General features: G+C 40.9%; 1 protein-coding gene across 50 annotated transcripts in view; it reads left to right on the top strand.

The window, feature by feature from the left end:
* The window catches only part of l(1)G0196 (inositol hexakisphosphate and diphosphoinositol-pentakisphosphate kinase), a 103,203-nt gene that overhangs the window by 75,082 nt on the left and 8,326 nt on the right, over positions 1-19,795 (top strand). For 12 of the 50 annotated variants that reach the window (XM_073974811.1, XM_073974810.1, XM_073974804.1 and 9 more), the window contains exons 15-16: positions 7,376-7,591; positions 16,229-16,651. In XM_073974811.1, coding sequence (XP_073830912.1) covers positions 7,376-7,591; positions 16,229-16,651 — 639 coding nt within the window. Of the gene's footprint in view, positions 1-5,800; positions 7,592-16,213; positions 16,869-19,795 lie in introns of those variants that run through there. The other 38 variants (XM_073974781.1, XM_073974778.1, XM_073974775.1 and 35 more) reach the window with 8 other exon arrangements.

Raw genomic sequence — 19,795 nt, 5'->3', positions numbered from 1 at the left:
GGACGCAATCAGTCCAGGTTGCAGAATTCTTGAGGGTGGATACAGAGGAAACGAAAACTGATAACTGAAATAATACACGAATGAACATATATGCGTTGCTACAACAACAACCAAATCTTTGTTGCGCCAACACGACTCTCGTTTGCCTTGACAGCTGTTGTTCTACAGCTGCCACAGATGGTAGGTGATCCTCGACGACATTCACACTATAGGCTCCTAAAGCCTCAGCGACTGCATCAGTGTGAATATCAAACCTGCCTGGTAAGATTATTGATCTATGGGTTCTCTTTTCTATCTCTGGACCTCCCTCTCCAGATCACGGAAATCCTCTCTGACTCGCCTGGGCGGCCGATTCCTATCCATTAGATGGTGCTTTGGTTGGTCTTGCCATAACATCCAAGCAAATTTTGCATAGATAGCACCATTTTTCTGTTCTCAGGGCAAGTTATACAATTGCGTATCACTTACGTTGGCAAACCACGCGCGTTGCATGTGGTTAAGAAGGTTTCTTTACCCGCACCCCAAGTGTTGCCGGCTAGAGACTTGAGTACCTTGTTCCTGTTTCTCATCTTATCGCAGATAGCTGCAGCATGCGCGGACGACGTATGAATGCTATCAAATGTGACTCCTAGGACTTTGGCAAAGATTGTGGTCGGAATTATTGAACCTGTTTGGTAGGTTTACTGATCCGACATGTCAGGGTCATATCCACTATATAATGATTAGGTTGATAGGCTTACTGATCTTGTAACGACGGACCTCTCTTTCTAAATCATGAAGATACCTCCTGACATGTTAGGGTCATATCCACCATATGATGGTTAGGATGGCCCTCACGGTAACACTCTAGAAAGTACTGTAGCGAGAGCATGGAATGTAGATGGTCCACCGAAGGCATAAAGAGGCACCCTGTAACAGTGCTAAGGGCGGCTGATTGGGATGGCTCACACTGTGACATCCAAGCAGGTACTGCAACGAAAGCATCTCATTGTGTTGCTTTACTGGAAGAATCTTTGCCTCCTCATGTAGATGGTCCACTGAAGATTTGAGGAGGGACCCTGTTGCTGTTCTCAAGGCGGCAAGTTTGAATATTTTTCCAATTCGTATCACATAATCTCGGGGACCAGACTGGCGCCGCATAGCTTTCCACACACCGACCTATCGCGTTATATGTGGTCAACAAGGTTTCTTTATCTGCATCCCAAGTGCTGCCGGCTAGGGACTTGAGGACCTTGTTCCTACTTTTCAGTTTGTCGCAGATAGCTGTGGCGTGCGCGCACGACGTGAAAGTAGTGTCGAATGTGACCCCTAAAATTTTGGGGCAGTTTGTGGTCGGAATTCTGCTACCGTCGACCACGACATTCAATTCTCTTCTAAACTGCGCTGTCCTTGTGGTGAACAGAGTGGCTGTTGATTTTGTGGCGGAAATCTGCATATTCCTCGAATGGAAAAGGTGGTAAGATCGGTTAAATAGTTGTTCAGTCTCTTACAGATGTCATCAGGATAGGTACCCGCCGCCAGGATCATGCAATCATCCGCATACGTTATGCCGTCGATGCCGTCTGGAGGGGGCGGAATACAGGAGAGGTAGAGGTTAAACAGTTCCGGAGATATCACCCCACCTTAGGGAACTCCCTGTTTTACTCTACGGGGGTTGGACTTCTTGTTCCTGAATTCCACGTACGACTGGCTCCACACATATAATTGACTATCCAACGTTTCAAGCTTGGCAGAAGGGTTGTCTGCTCAATGTCCTCAAACAGCGTGGAGTGCCTGACTGTATCAAAGGCTTTTGATAAGTTAAGCGCCACCATCACTGTTCTATCGCACGGCCGTCTCTGGTTGAGTCCTTGACAAATATATGTGGTAATGGCGTGCAGCGCAGTTGTCGTGCTGTGCTGCTTACGGAATCCATGCTGATGATCGGCAACTTGATAGCTATTTCTGATACTGGGGAGGACTAACGCCTCAAGGGTCTTTGCTACTGGCGACAAAAGCGAAATCGGCCTGTACGATTCACTTTTGCTGGCATCCTTGCCGGGCTTCCGTAGTAGGACCACCCTGCCCATTTTCCAGACTTCGGGAACAATGAGGGTGTATAGCGACAAGTTGAGAACTTTAGTGTGATACTCGTACAATAGTCCGCATATGTTACGAATTCCGGAGATATCTCCCCATCTTGGGGAACTCCCTGTTCCATTCTACGGAACTTCGACTTCTTGTTTCTCAATTCCACGTGCGACTGGCGGCCTCCACACATATAATTGATGACTAATGCTTAAAACTCGACCGGAAGGTGCATGACGGTCTGTAGGATTCTCCTTTGCTGGCATCCTTGCCTGACTTTAGCAGCGCGATTACACTGTCAATATTCAAGAGTTCGGCTAGCGATATGTTGAGAACTTTAGTGCGATACTTAATTCCCGGCTAATCTTGCTGCTTGTGACATGTTTCGCCTTTGGTAGAGGCTTATCAGACATATCGGCTTCGCTATCATCTAACTTTACCTCTTTCAAATGCATTTTTTTTACAACGCTGAATATTTGTTCAAACATTGTGCAGCTTCCATGACAAACGTTCAACGTAGTCTTTGAAAGTATGTATGAGTTTGGCTCTGAACGCTTACACGCCGCTAGAACATTTTTTTTCAATTGTTTTTCAAGGACGTGGGTTCAAGCCCCAGCCTGGATCAAGCTGATTTTATTTTTATTTGAAAATTTTGCCTATTAGGGCGAATATCATTTTTAATATGAATTTTAAATAATTTCTCGTTAGAGTCGAGCTTAATGACCAATGATGCAAATGAAAATGGAAAGAATTTTACACTGAGCAACAAAATGCAAAAATTATGAATCAGGGGCGAAAATGCATTCTACGTCTTAAAGTTATGTTTTCAAATGTTGACGTATTTCTGACGTTTAGACTAGGTATCAAGTTTTGGAATATTCCCTAAGAATATACCACCAACTTTTAAATAAAATTTTAACCTTTAATAAAAAATGACTTAAAAGATTTACATTTTCCTAATATTTCTGAAGATACGATGGTGGAATAATAAGGTGTAACGCCAAAAACAGCTGATCTCCATACCAGTTGTCAAAATGCGATATTGTGAATAAAATCACATACAAAATGTAAACAAGCAATTCACAGTAATGCTTTATTGTGAACAAATTTGACGTTTGACATGATTTGATGTAACACCTTCTTATTCCACCATGGATATATCTAAAATTGAAGATTTACACATAAAGTTCAGTCGGATATTTAAAAAGAGAAATTGCTCTCCTACTTAGACTGCATCCCGACGTAAACTTTTTAAAGCAACGATACGCTTGTCTTTCATTTACGCTCTTCTTTATCTAGTAATTATTTTGTTGTATCGGGCAGTGTTATTAAAGCACGGAAGCTTTTGAACAGAAGATACGACTACTTTTTCCCTTTCTCGTAAAACCTTCCCACTACACGTGTCATGCGTGTCTACTAATTGTAATAAGAAATCCTAAATTAAATTTTTAAGGCAATCAAATTATTCTTAAGTAGGTTTTAATACGGTTTTCGTGAGCATATGCATATTTTGCATTGACGTCGAAAATTTCAATTATATCAATGATCAGCTTTTCTGTAACTTTTCCCCTGTTGTCTATGTCAAAGTGTAATAAGTTCAATATAGATATATTCAATATACAAATCTGCATCACATAAACAAATAAATAAATACCTACTGAATACAAAATCCAAAATTATTAGCTAATTATTCATTAACAAAAATGGATCTTAAAAACATCAACAGTCTACATAAATATTGTTCAAAAACATAAAAAAATAATCACTGTGAAATACCTATCAATAAAATAAAATCACAAAAAATTCAAACTTTTTGCATGCTTGTAAAAATGTTGTGTTACTTCTACATGTTGTTGATTTGTACTCTTCTCTTATGTTCTATAACACCACCTGTTCTACATATTCTTCTAAGCCTCTTTAACCTTAGCGTTGTTAATTTCTCAAAACAAAAAAGAAAATAGCTAAATTAAAAACATAACAATTGCTTGCTTTTTGCCTGCCTGTTATTCTCAACATCTTCTTATTCGTCCTCCTACAAAGTGTTGTGTGCGCTGTGCAAAATTTGAACACTTTAATTTTTTTGTCGCTCAACTAAAACAATTGAAATCACCATACTCCACGTTCTCGTTCATATACTAACATATAGGATGTTTGTTTGGCACAATATATTTGTAAAGGTCGATTTTGATGTTGTTTTTTACAAGTTTATATTTAGAATTAAATTTTCAACACCTACTTTAAATGCAATTTAACGCCGAGCTAGGATTTGATTAGTTGTAAATCCCGAATACAGTATCAGAAGTAGTTCAGTATAATTGTCTTGAAATAGATTCATTTATCCAAACTTTATCTAAAAAAAATCCATTAATGAATTCCCAAATACAATATTAAATATGCCGAATTATAAATTCATATGCTATTTTGTTCAAATCCTGAAAAAAATTATTTGAAACATCACATATTTTGCATATATCTTTTATAGAAAAGTAAAAAAAATGATTCCAGTATTGATCACACAAACTTATCATTTACCTTCACAAATAGTACGAAACTACAAAAAACAAGCCCAGAGTCTGTTTGTGTTTTGTTTTGAACTGTACGTATGGAATGTGCAACATAAACTGTTTGAAAGGTTTTGTTTATTTGCGTGCACTGATATGTCCATTAATATTCGCTCTCTATCCCAAATAAAAGTCTTTGTAACAGAAGAGTACTTCTTGTTCGGTATATTATAGTTTGAGTTGATAAATAATTTCAAGAAATGGAAAGTTTTATTCGTAATTTTGGTATGTTTTGTAAACTTATTAATTCTAGAACTTTTTTTTTAATAGTAATACTAGCAAAACAACGAACTATAAAATATTACTTTCACATGAACATTTGATCAAAAGGCACGGGAAGGACCAGAAACTTCCAGCTAACTTTTCCTCGTAGATATTTGTCGTGTAAAAGGTATTAAAAGACAGCGTTATGCAGCGCCATTTTTATGTTGCAATAGAAGTGCAAAATTTGTAGATTATTGCAGGTTAGAGATGGGTTAGTGTCACGATCGTGATACTAAAAAACAACTAACCTAGAACCTGTAATAGAGAAGGGAGTGTGCCACTAAACCACAACTAAGCACTAAAGGTAGAAACAGAATGAAATACGCCGTTTTTTTCACGCCCAGTTTCATGTAAAAGATTAAAGCCCAAGTACTTCCTAATTCAAATGCTGCCTAATTCATTTGAAATAGGTAGTACTTGGCCTTTAGTCTTTTACATGAAACTGAGCGTGAAAAGCGGTGTATTTCATAGTGTTTCTACCTTTAGTACTTAGTTGTGGTTTAGTGACACGCTCCCATCTTTATTACAGGTTGTAGAACAATGCTTATGTACAGTACTACCTTTACAAAAACAATTGTGTCACAAATACAACCATCCCACCAAACGACCGTGTTACTCACGTGCGTTTCAAAAAATGCTCTCCTAACCAAAAACGTTATGCATTCTTGTTGTCTGCTGCCATACCTTTAAGTTTATGCGCCATATGAACATTTATTAAAACAACAATCTACAATTTTGTTTTTTCGTTTATTTTCCAAACAACACAACAACAACATTACATTGCGATACATTTCGACCACCCCTCAAAAAAACAACCATGAAATTTGTCTAAACAAAACCTTTGTGCATGACGCGCCTAATAACACTATTTGCTCTCTTCCTCTTTGTGTGTGTTTTGCCTCCAAAAGCAGACACATCGCCATCGCCTCCACCCAGCGATGCCGCCTTATCCTATGCTAAACATAAAGATTTTCAAGAGATTTTAACATCACGACCCTCCATTACTACTAACCTCTCCTCGTTTCAAATACGTGTAACGGATAATTTGACCTTCTTTAAAATCGATTCATCAACCAATGAATTACCCTTGTCAGAAATAGATTTTTCCCTAACACCCGGTACACCGGAATCCAATGTCATGTGTACAGCCCATAAATCATCCTCACCCAGTTGTCAAATTCAAAAGAAACAAAGCCAATTGCTGACCATGCGACGCATGGAAAGTGGTGATGAGGGAGATTTTATGCATAAGCTAAGAGAAATAAGACGCATGTCTCCGCTATCGACAAATGAAATGCCTTTGACTTGCAACTGTTCGGGTCACATGTCAGCGTCCAGCAATCAAGAAGATATTGTCCATCCGCATGCCCATTCAAAAAGTGAGGCCAATCTATCCGATATGATGGGCAACTATAGCAAAGCCGCCACTTCTCCTATGGCCATTACACCAAATGTGTCTCCTTTTGATGATTGTCCCACCTTATATGAGGAAGAAATACAATTATCCTCTTCTGCCCCAGCCTCTTTGCTAAGTGGTGATTTTATGATGCCATCCTCCAAAAGAACTCAAATGGATAGCCTAAAGGCTCCAGGAGATTCTCCCACAAATTCACCCACCGCCTCCACTTTGGAGTTATGTCAGGCCTCAGATGCCCCATGTACAACATCTTCAACACAACAGCACAACAACAACAAGCATGTCCAAAGTCAATATCAAACAAACAAACGAAAAATGTCCTGTTTAGTTGCTTCACAATCGGCACCGGTCATAGCTGAGCTAAATTCTAGTCCATTTAAATTTCCCACAACTAGTAGTTTTAGGCATTTTGATCCAATTGCTGAAAATGTACCAGCCGCAACTAATACTGCATATAATTTAACTAACACTTTTCAAGAATTGGACTTGGACCTATCCACCACCACCAACCAGCCCCCCATCATCAGCTCCTCCTCTTCACTAACAACAGAGGACCTTTCTTCATCAACTGCTCAATCTCTACCCCATATGATGCACCATCATCATCATCATCATCACGTACATCATCACCATCATCATCATTATCACATACATCCACATGTGGGACAATATCGTTTATATAATTCTTCAAGAACCCCACCATTAAGCGGCAACACCACCAACACCACTAATCCAAGTAATAATTCTTCAACTATACTTCTTACTTCTACCTCCCATGATAATGATAATTTCAATGAATTAACTAACAATGATGAATTTCCAATATCCTCTGTTTCCTTTTTATCCACCAATCGTCAAAAAACACTTCCCTACATAATTATAAATGACGAAACCCCACACCCCTCGTCATCATCCAAATCACTACATAAAACCATTTCCCTCGACTATTCTTTCACCGCCTCCCCTAACATTTCTGATACTAACAATGACCAAAACATTGCTACTACCTACAACCCTCACATATCCTCCATTATCAACAATCCTATTACTGATACCACCACTACAGATAATACTGTCACTTCGACATCGTCGTCGTCATCGGTATCGTCCAGACGCCAAAGACACAGTATTGCCGGCCAGATGTCTTATATGAAAATGTTGGGATTCGGTGGTTTTAGTAAAAAGATGACCACAAGCGCCAATAGTCTGTTCAGTACAGCGGTAATAAGTGGAAGTTCTTCGGCACCAAATTTAAGAGATATGATACCAGTATCATCATCGGGTAAGTACTGCTTATTAATTTTTAAATATTCTAGAGATTAAAAATAAATAAAAAACTAAATTATAAACTACTGATATGGAAAGGAACGAGAATGAGGTTTATTGTAAGACATTTTCCGGGCAATGAAAGGAAGCTACAATTAAACGAACAGGTTGAAATGTACGAGTATTTATATATATTTAGTGTTCTTTATAAAATACTAGCTACCCAGCCAACAGATATCAGATTTTTTCCGAGATTTCATAACCTTTTTTCCGATTATTTTCCGAGTGCTCTGCACAATCTCTGAAGGGAAATTTTGATTCGTTTCATATATGAAAAGGAAACAAATGTGTGAAAAAGGAAAAAAAAATCTCTCGAACATTATGATACACTCAACCTATTAACGCAAGAAAAAGACTATTACCTCCTGGATACGCATGTCGATAGATAAGTCGAGCCCAACCAAAACTGTCCGATCGCTCGGCGTGTTCTCTATTGATTCCTCGTATAACATGTACATGTGGAGATGGCGTGCGCCGATAGTGGTGTGCTGCTTACGGATCCCATTCTGATGATCGGCAACTAGATAGCTATTTCTGATGCTGGAGAGGAGTAAAGCCTCAAGAGTCTTTGCTACGAGCGACAAAAGGGAAATCGGTCTGTACAGTTCATGTTGGCCTACGTAGCGGGCCCCCCTGCTACCTCTTCCACCATGTGGGCGGCAAGCAACAGTTTGAGAACTATGGTGAGATACCCAACTCCAGCATCATTTAGCTATTTGAGGATTACCATGAAGATTTCATCACGACCCAACGCTTTGGATGACTTAATAACGGGACCACCCTGCCCATTTTCCAGACTTCGGGCACGATGTGTGTGGTTAACGGCAGGTTAAGAACTTTGGTTAGATACTCAACTCCAGGCTCATTCAGCTGTTTCAGCATTACCATGGAGATTGCATTAGGGCCTAACGTTTTGAATGATTTTGCATTCCTAATGGTACTAGCAACATCATCCATTGTAAATTGTGGTGGTTCTTCCTCGGCAGGAAGAGGTCTAATGTGACGTAGAACTCTTCTCTTTGCCCTGTCACTCCAGGGGTGCTCGATTATTCAATTAGTTGTAATACGGACCACAAGAAGGACTACAAGCGGTACTATTTTTCAAAACCATACAAAAATAGGGGTTTAACTGCAAAATTTGAGTTGTTTGTGGGGCGGTATAAGAAAGAGAGGTGTTAATTATACCACATACATCGTCTTTATTTTATGACGTATCCAAAAGGAGCTACGATGCTCATATCACAAAAAGTATAGACTTTATTAAGAAAAAAATGTTACATTGCGCGCAACATATTACGCACTCGACAAGGATGTGTAGAAAATCGGGAGAGAGAGGATAAAAGAAATCTACTAAAAAACATTGTTGGAGGAGCCGAAAGGTACGCTGCCATGAACAACTAAAAAACCCACAGCGGTGGGTTCTTCGATACTGGATATACCTAGAACCACACAACAGCCGTCTTCTGACCAGCGGCTGACACCTCAGTGTACATAGTTTTAGGAAAACCTAGGACCAATATGGATGGAGGTTCTCGGTTTGTCACATTCGAATCCATCACACGCAAACTTCGGTGAGATGCAATACATGGATGGACTTGCCATGGAAATGTTTCTAAACGCATACATCTAGTTGATAAATTGCTGTACTCACGGATGTAGGCCCAACATTGGCCCGCTTTAAGAAGGTCATAATCGACTGGTCATAGAAGATTTTAATGCTCATCATGAGGTGTGGCATTCGATTCTCTACAATGACCAGAGGGGTATAGCGCTGACTGAGCAGATTGATAGCTCCACGTTTGCACGATCAATGAGGACGCCCCTAAAACACAATTAGCGGAGAGTGCCATAATTCGCCTGATATAACCATCGTGTCTCCTGGTCTGACAAATGAAGTCACCTGGCAACCCGTGGTTTCTCTTATCTCCATCAGCAAACTGGCCGATTTCATTGTCTTTGAATGTCGCACTTTCATCAGTCATGTGAAAGCTAATTGGCGAAGTTTCAAAGAGTTCACTAATCTGCCCAACCCTTCTGCTGTTGGAATATCAAAGAGGACGTTCCGAGGCATCATCACTGCTAGAGTCGCTCGCTTTATACCTGTTGGTCGAATACCAGAAGTGAGAGCAAATTTCCCAGCAGAGGCGACGGGACTAGCAAAAAGGCATGATGAGCTTCGTCGAGGAAACAGCAGTGACCCCAGAGTTATGGAGCTAAAAGGACGGTCGGTGGGAATAAGCGGAACAAGTAGCTAAATCATATGAAGTGTTGCAACATAGAAGCCGAAATAGATGAATTATGGGCAACGTTTAAGTCACTCTCAAACCCTGGAAAGAAGGAAGATACGCTAATTGATCCGAAGAGGTGCGCAATTTATTTTGGAGCAAGTTGAGTTGAGTCGCTCAGCTAACTTTTTTTCTTTAAATTGTACATTTTTTAAATAGCCGGCCTTCGGGGATTTTAGACTATTTCCTATGGACGGGAGCAAATCTGGGGCACAGGAACAAAATTTTTTTAATTTAAATTTTTTTCGTAGTAGCTGGACTTTAACCAAGGGAATTTTTGAACTTCAAAGGACCCTATCTGGGGAAGTATGGATTTCCCAAAAAGAAATTATATAATGTCGTGATCAGGAAGGTGAGATCTACTTAAAAATTTCATCACGATCGGAGCTGAGCGGCTCAACTCATCTTATGCCGTTATTTTGATTGACAGTTTGTCGAGCACCACTGGAGTGACATGGCGAAGAGCAGAGTTGTACATCAAAGGAACCACCACAAGAACGCTAAATAATCCAAAGTATTGAGCCCTGATGATCTCCATGGTAATGCCGAAACTGTCGAAGTCTGGAAAATGAACAGGGCTATCCCCCTATTGAAGCCAGGCAAGGATGCTAGCAAGGGTAAATCGTACAGACCGATTTCGTTTTTGTCCCCAACCAGTTGTCTATCAGCAGCCTTCCATTTGTCTATCATCATCATGGGCTTCGTAAGCGGCACAGCACAACAACAGTGCTGCACGCAATATTCACAAATAGTAGTCCAGGACTCAACCAGAGCCAAGCCGTTTGACAGAACAGTGATGGTGGCGCTCGATCTATCAAAAGCCTTTGAAACAGTCAGACACTCCATGTTGTTTGAGGACATAGAGCAGACAACCCTCAGGCCAAGTTTGAAACGTTGGATAATCATCAATTACATATGTGGACCAGTCGTGTATGGAATTCAGGAACAAGAAGTGGGGTGATATCTACGGAACTGTTTAACCTCTACGTCTTCTGTATTCCACCCCCTCCAGACGACATTGACATCGCAAAGTATGTGGATGATTGTACAATCATCTATGAGGTCATTTGTGAAAGGCCGAATACCTATTTGACTGATCTTACCACCTTTTTCCACGCGAGGAATATGCAAACATCCGCCAATCAATCTACGGCCGCTCTATGCATCGCACAGATTGCGAGGTGAGCACTGAGTTCAAAGCCATGGTAGATGGCAGCAGAATTCCGAACATTAACTTCCCTAAGATCCTAGGGATCACATTCGACAGCATGTCCACGTTGTCCGCGCACGCCACAGCTATCTGCAATAAGCTGAGATGTAGGAACAAGGTCCTCAGGTCCCTATCCGGCAGTACTTGAAGTGCATACATACAAGCCTTCTTGACCACATATAACGCGATAACTCGGTCTGCGGTAAACTATGCAGTTTACATTCATGTTTCCGTTGCAGTACTTATTCGGGTGCTACCGTAAGAGCCATCCTAATCACCATACGGTGGATAAGAGCTACCTTACTTTTACTTTTATGATTTCGAAACTGAGGGTACTTCTGAAGGAGAAGTACTATCCCAAAACTAATCAAGACCGGGCAAGGAGGTACCCACTATCGTAGGAATAAAGCCCGCGCGGTGGTTCGTTACATTAATTAAATGGCGCCCAACGTAGGTCCAGCAACAAGCCGTTATCTGGGGCTAACTGAAATTGAACAGAAATTTAACACCTTAATGTTGGTACCATATTATTATGTATAAGATATTTTAAAAGGGTTTCGGACTTACGACTTACCCCATTGGGAATTTCGTGCCAGATCAATTTTGGAAGATTTTCCTCACTTTTAACATCTTTTAAACAAGCCTAGGAAGATTTTCATTAAATGCTTTAAATCGTTCAATTAAATCTGCAATGTTGTGAGAGCTTTTTGGGTAGTCATTTAAAGCTACAGATGGTTCTTCAATTCTTCAGCGCGGAGCAATTGACTACTGAACCAATGATCAGCCCATGCCTAAGAAATTATGAACAGATTTTACACAACCTCTTACGGATTTCAGGCATCTGAATAAACTCAAGAAGATCTAGAAAGGCAATTAAGTTGCAAGGTACCTTGCAGATGTTTGACATCTGTATAAATTTTACAGAAGTGACGGGTTAATACATGGCATGGCTTAATATAGGCCGACATATCGCGTTATATGTGGTCAACAGAGTTTGTTTATCTGCACCCCAAGTGAGCGGGCGATGTCTACATACTGTCAAATGTGACCCCCCAGAATCTTGGGGTAGTAAGTGGTCGGAAATCTGCAATCATCGATCATGACATTCAACTCTGAGTTCATCATCGCAGTTCATGTGGTGAATAGAGTGGCCGTAGATTTAATGGTGAATATTTGCATATTTCTTCAGTGCAAAAAGGTGGTAAGATCGATCAGAAAGATGTTCAGCCTTTTACAACTGACATTAGCTAAGGTAGCCGACGTCAAGATCATACAACCATCCACATAGGTAACGATCTTAATGCCGGGAAAGGTAGAAGTTAAACAATTCCAGAGATATCACCCCACCTTGGGAAACTTCCTGTTTCAGTCTACGGGGCTTGAACTTCTTGTACCTGAATTCCACGTATGACTGGCATACACACATATAATTGATTATCCAACGTTTAAAATTTGGCCGGAAGGTGGTCTGCTCAAACAGCGTGGGGTGCTTGGCAGTATCAAATGCTTCTGATATATCGAGCCCAACCAACACTGTCCGATCGCTCGGCTTGTTCTCGTATAATGTGTACATGTGGAGATGGCGTGCGCCGATGCCGTAGTGCTGTGCTGCTTTCGAATCCCATGCTGATGATCGACATAGCTATTTCTGATGCTGGAGAGGAGTAAAGCCTCAAGAGTCTTTGCTACGAGCGACAAAAGGGAAATCGGTCTGCACAGTTCGTATTGGCCTACGTATCGGAACCCCCTGCCGATTTTCTATACTTCGGGCACTATTTGGGCGGCTAGAGCCAATTTGAGAACTATGGTGAGATACTCAACTCCAGCATCATTTAGCTATTTGAGGACTACCATGAAGATTCAATTAGTACCCAATGCTTTAGATGACTTAGTAGCGGGACCACCCTGTCCATTTTCCAGATTTCGGGTACGATGTGTGTGGTTAGCGGCAGGTTGAGAACTTTGGTTAGATACTCACCTCCAGGCTCATCCAGCTGTTTCAGCATTACCATGGAGATTGCATTAAGGCCTAACGTTTTGGATGATTTTGCATGTTGCAACTCTTCAGATGATCTAGCCACTTGTTCCGTAAGCTTCTTTTCAGTGTAAGCTCACTTCCAGTCTCACCCCCCTTACTCTGGGTCCACTGAGGTTGGCTCTACGAAGAACATTACTCTCATTTGCTAATCACGCCAAGCTGTTGGCAAATTTGGTCTCACTTCGACTATTCGTCCAGCAGGTAAATAGCGAGCGGCTGCCGCTGTGATGATGCCTCGGAACGCCCTTTAAGCGACTGCAATATCCTGAACGAAGTTGAGCCAAAACTACTCTGGTTTGTCGTGGCAGCTGACGATCCTCAGCTGCGATAGATGGGGGATGTACTTCAAGGACTTTATTCACACTGTATTTGCTTATGGCCTTAGCAACTGCGTCCGCGTGAATGTTTTTCAGACCTGCCTGTTATGCCTGTTGATCTAGGTGTTCTCTTCTATATTGTCGGGCCTAGCCAGCACATGGTGATTGGGATGACTCTCACGGTAACACCCGAGCAAGTACTGCAACGAAAGTATCTCATTGTGTTTCTTTACTGGAAGAATCTTTGCCTCCTCATGTAAATGGTCCACTGAAGACCTGGAGAGGCACCATGTTGCTGTTCTCAGGGCGGCATTCTGACAATTTTGAATCTCTTTCCAATGCGTACCAACTAAATTCGGGAACCAAACTGGTGCCGCATAGTTTACCACAGACCGACCAATCGCGTTATATGTGGTCAACAAGATTTCTTTAACTGCACCCCAAGTGCTGCCGGCTAAGGATTTTAGGATCTTGTTTCTGCATTTCAGTTTGTCGCAGATAGCTGCGGCCTGCGCGGACGACGTGAACGTAGTGTCGAATGTGACACCTAGAATATTGGGGCAGTTTGTGGTCGGAATTCTGCTACCATCGACTATTCAACTCTCTTCTATACTGCGCCGACCATGTGGGGAACAGAGTGACCGTAGATTTAGTGTCGGATATCTGCATCACAGATGTCATCAGGGTAGGTACCTGACGCCAGGATCGTACAATCATCCGCATACGTTACGATCTCAATGCCGTATGGAGGGGACGGAATACTGGAAAGGTAGAGGTTAAACAGTTCCGGAGATATCACCCCACCTTAGGGAACTCCCACGTACGACTGGCGTCCACACATATAATTGATTATCCAACGTTTCAGACTTAGTCGGAGGGTTGTCTGCTCAACATCCTCAAACAGCGTGGAGTGCCTGACAGTATCAAAGGCTTTTGATAAGTCAAGCGCCACTATCACCGTTCTATCACACGGCCTTTCCTGGTTGAGTCCTCGACAAATACATGTGGAGATGGGGTGCAACGCTGTTGTCGTGCTGTGCTGCTTACGGAATCCATGCAGAGGATCGTTAAATAGATAGCTATTTCTGACGCTGGAAAGGACTAAGGCCTCAATAGTCTTTTGCTACAGGCGGCAAAAGCGAAACGGCCTATACGATTCACTTTTGCTGGCATGCTGGCCTGGCTTCAGTAGCGGGACCACCCTGCCCATTTTCCAGACTTCCGGAACAATGAGTGTGGCTAGCGACAGGTTGAGAACCCCACTCCCGGTTCATCCAGCTGCTTCAGCATGGAGATTCCATTAGGACCCAACACGTTGGATGATTTAGCGTTCCTGATGGTATTCGCAACATCATCCATTGTAAACTGTGGTGGTTCATCTTCTGCCGGAAGAGATCTGATGCGACGTAGTACTTTTCTCTTCGCCCTGTCACTCCAGGCGTGCTCGACAAACTGTCGATTGAAATAACTTGCGCGCCTCTTCGGGTCAGTCAACGTAACGTCGCCAAATGTGACTGCGGTTCTATCTTCCCTCCTTCCGGGGTTCGATAGTGACTTAACCGTTACCCACAGTTCACTTAAACCGGCACCAATGTTGCAGCTCCAGATGCTTTAACCACTTCTTTCGCTTACGCTCGTCGACCAGCCTCTTAATTTCGAGTGTCAGCTCCCTCACTCGGGGGTTACTGGGGTTGGTTCGACGAAGCTCATTTGCTAATCCCGTCTCTTCTGCTGGGAAGTTTGGTCTTACTTCGGATATTCGACCAGCAGGTATATAGCGAGCGGCTGCAGCGGAACATCCTTTCCGCTACTCGAACATTAGAAGGATTGTGCAGATCTCTGAAGCGGCGATTAGTGAACTTTCTGAAACTTGGTCAATCAGCTTTCCCATGATTGATGAACGTGCGGCGTTCGGTGGTGATGAAATCGGGCGGTCTGCTGATGGAGACAATTAAGGGAAAATGGTCTGATGCAAGAGAAATGACGGGTTGCCAGGAAAGGTCATTTTAAGACCAGGTGACACGATGGTTATGTCTGGCGAACTGTGACACTGTCCTCTAATTCTGGTAGGAGCGTCGTCATGAGAGAGATCATCAGATCGTTGTTGGTATTTTAATGTCCTAAGTGGTAATTAGTTATAATACAAAATTCAACTCCTTTCATTTTCTCGGATGAAGATATCTGGATTATGCGACAGGTGGGGTCTTCAAAATTTTTTGTTCATAGATTGGAAAATAATTGTGGCCTGTAGAGCGATTTCCTGAAAATTTGTCTTTGACCTCCTGACAAACTATTATGGAAACAAAGATCGCTCAGGTGGCACGGGTTAATGTTAACCAGTCGCCATTAAATTTCATATATAAGGTCTTTGGGATCAAATGGAAAAAAATTAGGGAGTAGGCCATTAAAAAAAACGTTCTTTGGGCATACATCGATTAAGGTCAATCTGAAAATCCTATTTGATACACCAATTCAAATATTTAAATAATTTTCCATATCAGTAGCAAAGCAGCCAAATCAGTGGATAATAAATGTATTTATTAAAAACAATTCCAAAAATGTATTCTATATATGTATTTTGTTTTTCAATTCATTCATTTAACAATATCCATTCCATACTTCATTCCTTTGAATATCTCTCTTTATGTCTCTTAACCATCGACTACAATGCACCTTTCCATAGACATGTGTGTTTTCTAAAACAAAATTCTATTATTCATCTTAAAAGTCTTCCCTTTAACAGTTTTGGATGGTTTTGGTGGCGTACCACCGATACGGCCCTTAGAAACATTGCACAATGCGCTGTCGCTCAAACAACTTGATAATTTTTTGGAAAAAATGACTTCGGCACCGCTTTTCAAAACACCCACATGCACACCACCCAAAAATCCATCAACTCCACTTTCAATGATGACAACTATAACCGATGAAGATATCTGTTCGGGAACGGCTAGTACACCAACAAATAATATTTGTCGTTGTAACGACAACAGTATATTAAATGAAAAGAATCCCGAGAGATGTGGTTTGTGTGGTTATCAAATAAGAACTTCCGTACCAGATGCTGAATCAACACCGGTAGCTGCTGTGGATCAGCAGCGTTTGCAAACATCAAATGTTGCTGCAACAACAGGAGCTGCGGCAGCAGCTGCACCAGGTTCAAGTTGTAAGTTATAAATTACAAGATCTTTTTGGCACATATTTTTCGGTTCAATGTGTTTGATTGGAAATTGAAAAGACATATTTAATTTTAAATTTCAAATGATTTTGTTTTCTGTAAAATTAAAATGTTATAATTAAATTGATCCACTAAATTTTTAATTATGGAAAATAAAAAAAAAAAACTTTTTCTTTTTATTATAATAAATATGAATTAAAATTAATTTATGTTCGTTTTTTTTATTTCTTTATATTTGTTGTTGGAAATGTTTAAAAAACATTTTTTCTTGAGCACGTATAAAATTTTATTGGCTCTTACGCTAAAGTATATATTATCAGTTCCAAGTATTGGGGTTCTATTACCAACAAAATTTTGAAAAATAAATAAAAAAATAGGTCTCTTACTTGTCTAACAATCCTTACAACTCAGTTTTTAGTAGGGTGAAAAGTCTATTATCTATAAGGTTTTTGGCGTGGGGACCTGTAACCATCTAGAGGGATAATTACCTGGTGCGGTAATTTTTTTCTCGTTGCAGTTATTTCAGACCCACGGCAAGGAGCTGCAGACTTGTTGGCTCATAGTCTGAACAACCATCCCAGTAGTGCGATTCTCTAACACATTTTTTGAGCTACCGACAAAAATCGGTAACATTAAAACGCAAAATATGAATAAAAAGTTCAAATAAAAATTGAAAACACCGTTGCTATAGGTAGAACTTTATTGGTCGCTAATTTACCGAGTAATATCGTTAATTATCGAAATTTAATTTTATTTTACCGATTTTTGTCGGGAACTCCAAAAATGTGTTAGAGAATCGCACTACTGAACCTCCGAACAACACCCCCGGAACCACCGAACAACCTTCAGTTCATCCTCTATATCATTTCCTTCACTTAGGCAATGAATGACCCGTGACCCAACACAAAGCTACGAATAAATGATAAAAAGTAAGAACCACAAGTTGTATTTAAGAAAAATGGAACAATTATAGTACGTTTATATATAACCGGATTTAACAAACCCACTCATTAAGAAGGTTAACCCTGCAAAAGGCTATAGTATAAACATGGCCTTAGTTTCCTTTCGTTTATGAAGAAGACTAAATACCAAATTTTAGCAATTTCGGTGAAAAAATGTAGCTAACCTTCAAAATACCGAAATTCGGGAAGTACCGTTCTATGGGAGCTATATCAAAACGTCGATCTATACCTATAAATTTCTGGCGGAAAGTTTTTAGACTCAAAGAAGATTAAATATTTGGTGTGATATTGACGCCATAACCTTCAAAATACCGAATATCGGGAGGTACCGTTCTATGGGGGCTATATGAATGCGTGGACTTATTCCGACTAATTTTTGTCGAAAAAGTTTTTACCTCCAACGTAGACTAAATACCAAATTTCAGCCATTTCGGTGGGTTATTGTGGCCACAACCTTCAAAATACCGAAAATCGGAAGGTACCGTTCTATGGTGGCTATATGAAGGCGTGGACCTATACCGACAAATTTCATATGGAAAATTGTATACCCCCAACGAAGACTAAATACCAAATTTCAGCCATTTCGATGGGTTATCGAGGCCACAACCTTCAAAATACCGCAAATCGGAAGGTACCGTTCTATGGGGGTTATACGAATGCGTGGACTTATACCGACTAGTTTCAGTCAAAAAGGTTTTTACCTCAAACGTAGACTAAATACCAAATTTCAGCCATTTCGATTATTGAGGCCACAACCTTCTGAATACCGAAAATCGGGAGGTATCGTTCTATATGCTGTCGTGGGCCTGTTCCGACAAATTTCTGGGGGAATGTTGTATACCTCCAACGAAGACTAAGCACCAAATTTCAGCCATTTCGGTGAATTATTGTGCCACAGCCTTCAAAATACCATAAAACGGGAGGTACAGTCCTACGGGGGCTATATGAATGCGTGGACTTATACCGACTAGTTTCAGTCAAAAAGGTTTTTACCTCAAACGTGGACTAAATACCAAATTTCAGCCATTTGGATGGATTATTGAGACCACAACCTTCAGAATACCGAAAATCGGGAGGTACAGTTCTATATGCTGGCGTGGGCCTGTACCGACATATTTCTGGGGGAAAGTTGTATACCTCCAACGAAGACTAAGTACCAAATTTTAGCCATTTCGGTGTGATAATGATGCTATAACCTTCAAAATACCGGAAATCGGGAGGTACCGTCCTATGGGGCCTATATCAAAACGTGGACCGATATAGCCAATTTGCACCAAACATCCTAGGAGTAATATAAACTTCTATACCAAATTACAAAGCTCTATCATAAAAATTGCGTGCTGTATCTTGAATGCTATTTAAAACTGCTTGATAGGCTTGTTGATCTGGAGACTCTCTTGTAACGTTGGAACTCTTTCTCTAGATCATGAGGATCCCTGCTGATATGCTTAGGGGAGGAAGGTTTTATCCACCATAACGTGATTAGATGGTGAAAGAGGTAACACCCGAGAAAGTACTGCAACGAGATCATGTATTGGAAGAATATTCGACTCCTCATGTAGATGGTCCGCTGAAGACATGAAAAGGCACCCGGTTGTAGTTCTCAGGGCGGCATTCTGACAGGGTTGAATATATTTCCATGGCGTCGCATAGCTTACCACAGTCCGACTTATCGCGTTATATGTGGTTAACAAGGTTTCTTTATCTGCACCCCAAGTGTTGCCGGCTAGGGACTTGAGGACTTTGTTCCTACATCTCAACTTTTCACATATAGCTGTGGCATGCGCGGACAACATGAACATGCGGTCCAATGTGACCCCTAGAAACTTGGGGTAGTTAGTGGTCGTTAATCTCATTCCGCAGTCCAGGGGGCATATTCTGTAACTTTTTAACAACTTTACTCATTGTTTATTTCACAACAATTTCATTTGTTTGTTTTATTGTTGTTACAAAAGCAAAAGAAATTTAAACAATATCGATAGTTGTTAAAAGTTACAGAATAGGCCTACAGGTGGTGAACAAAGTGGCCGTAGATTTAGTGGCGAGTATTTTTATATTTCACGCGTGAAAAAAGATCGAACAAATAGCAGTTCCGCCTTTCAAAAATCACAATAGAGAAGGTACCTGACACCATGGTCGTACAATCATCCGCATACTTTACGATCTTAAG

This window comes from Musca autumnalis, unplaced genomic scaffold (genome assembly GCF_047663935.1).
Source record: "Musca autumnalis isolate F117 unplaced genomic scaffold, ASM4766393v1 scaffold_3, whole genome shotgun sequence".
NCBI classification, from domain to species: domain Eukaryota; kingdom Metazoa; phylum Arthropoda; class Insecta; order Diptera; family Muscidae; genus Musca; species Musca autumnalis.
Note: the sequence above shows the minus strand (reverse complement) of the source record. Positions and strands in the feature narration are given on the sequence as shown.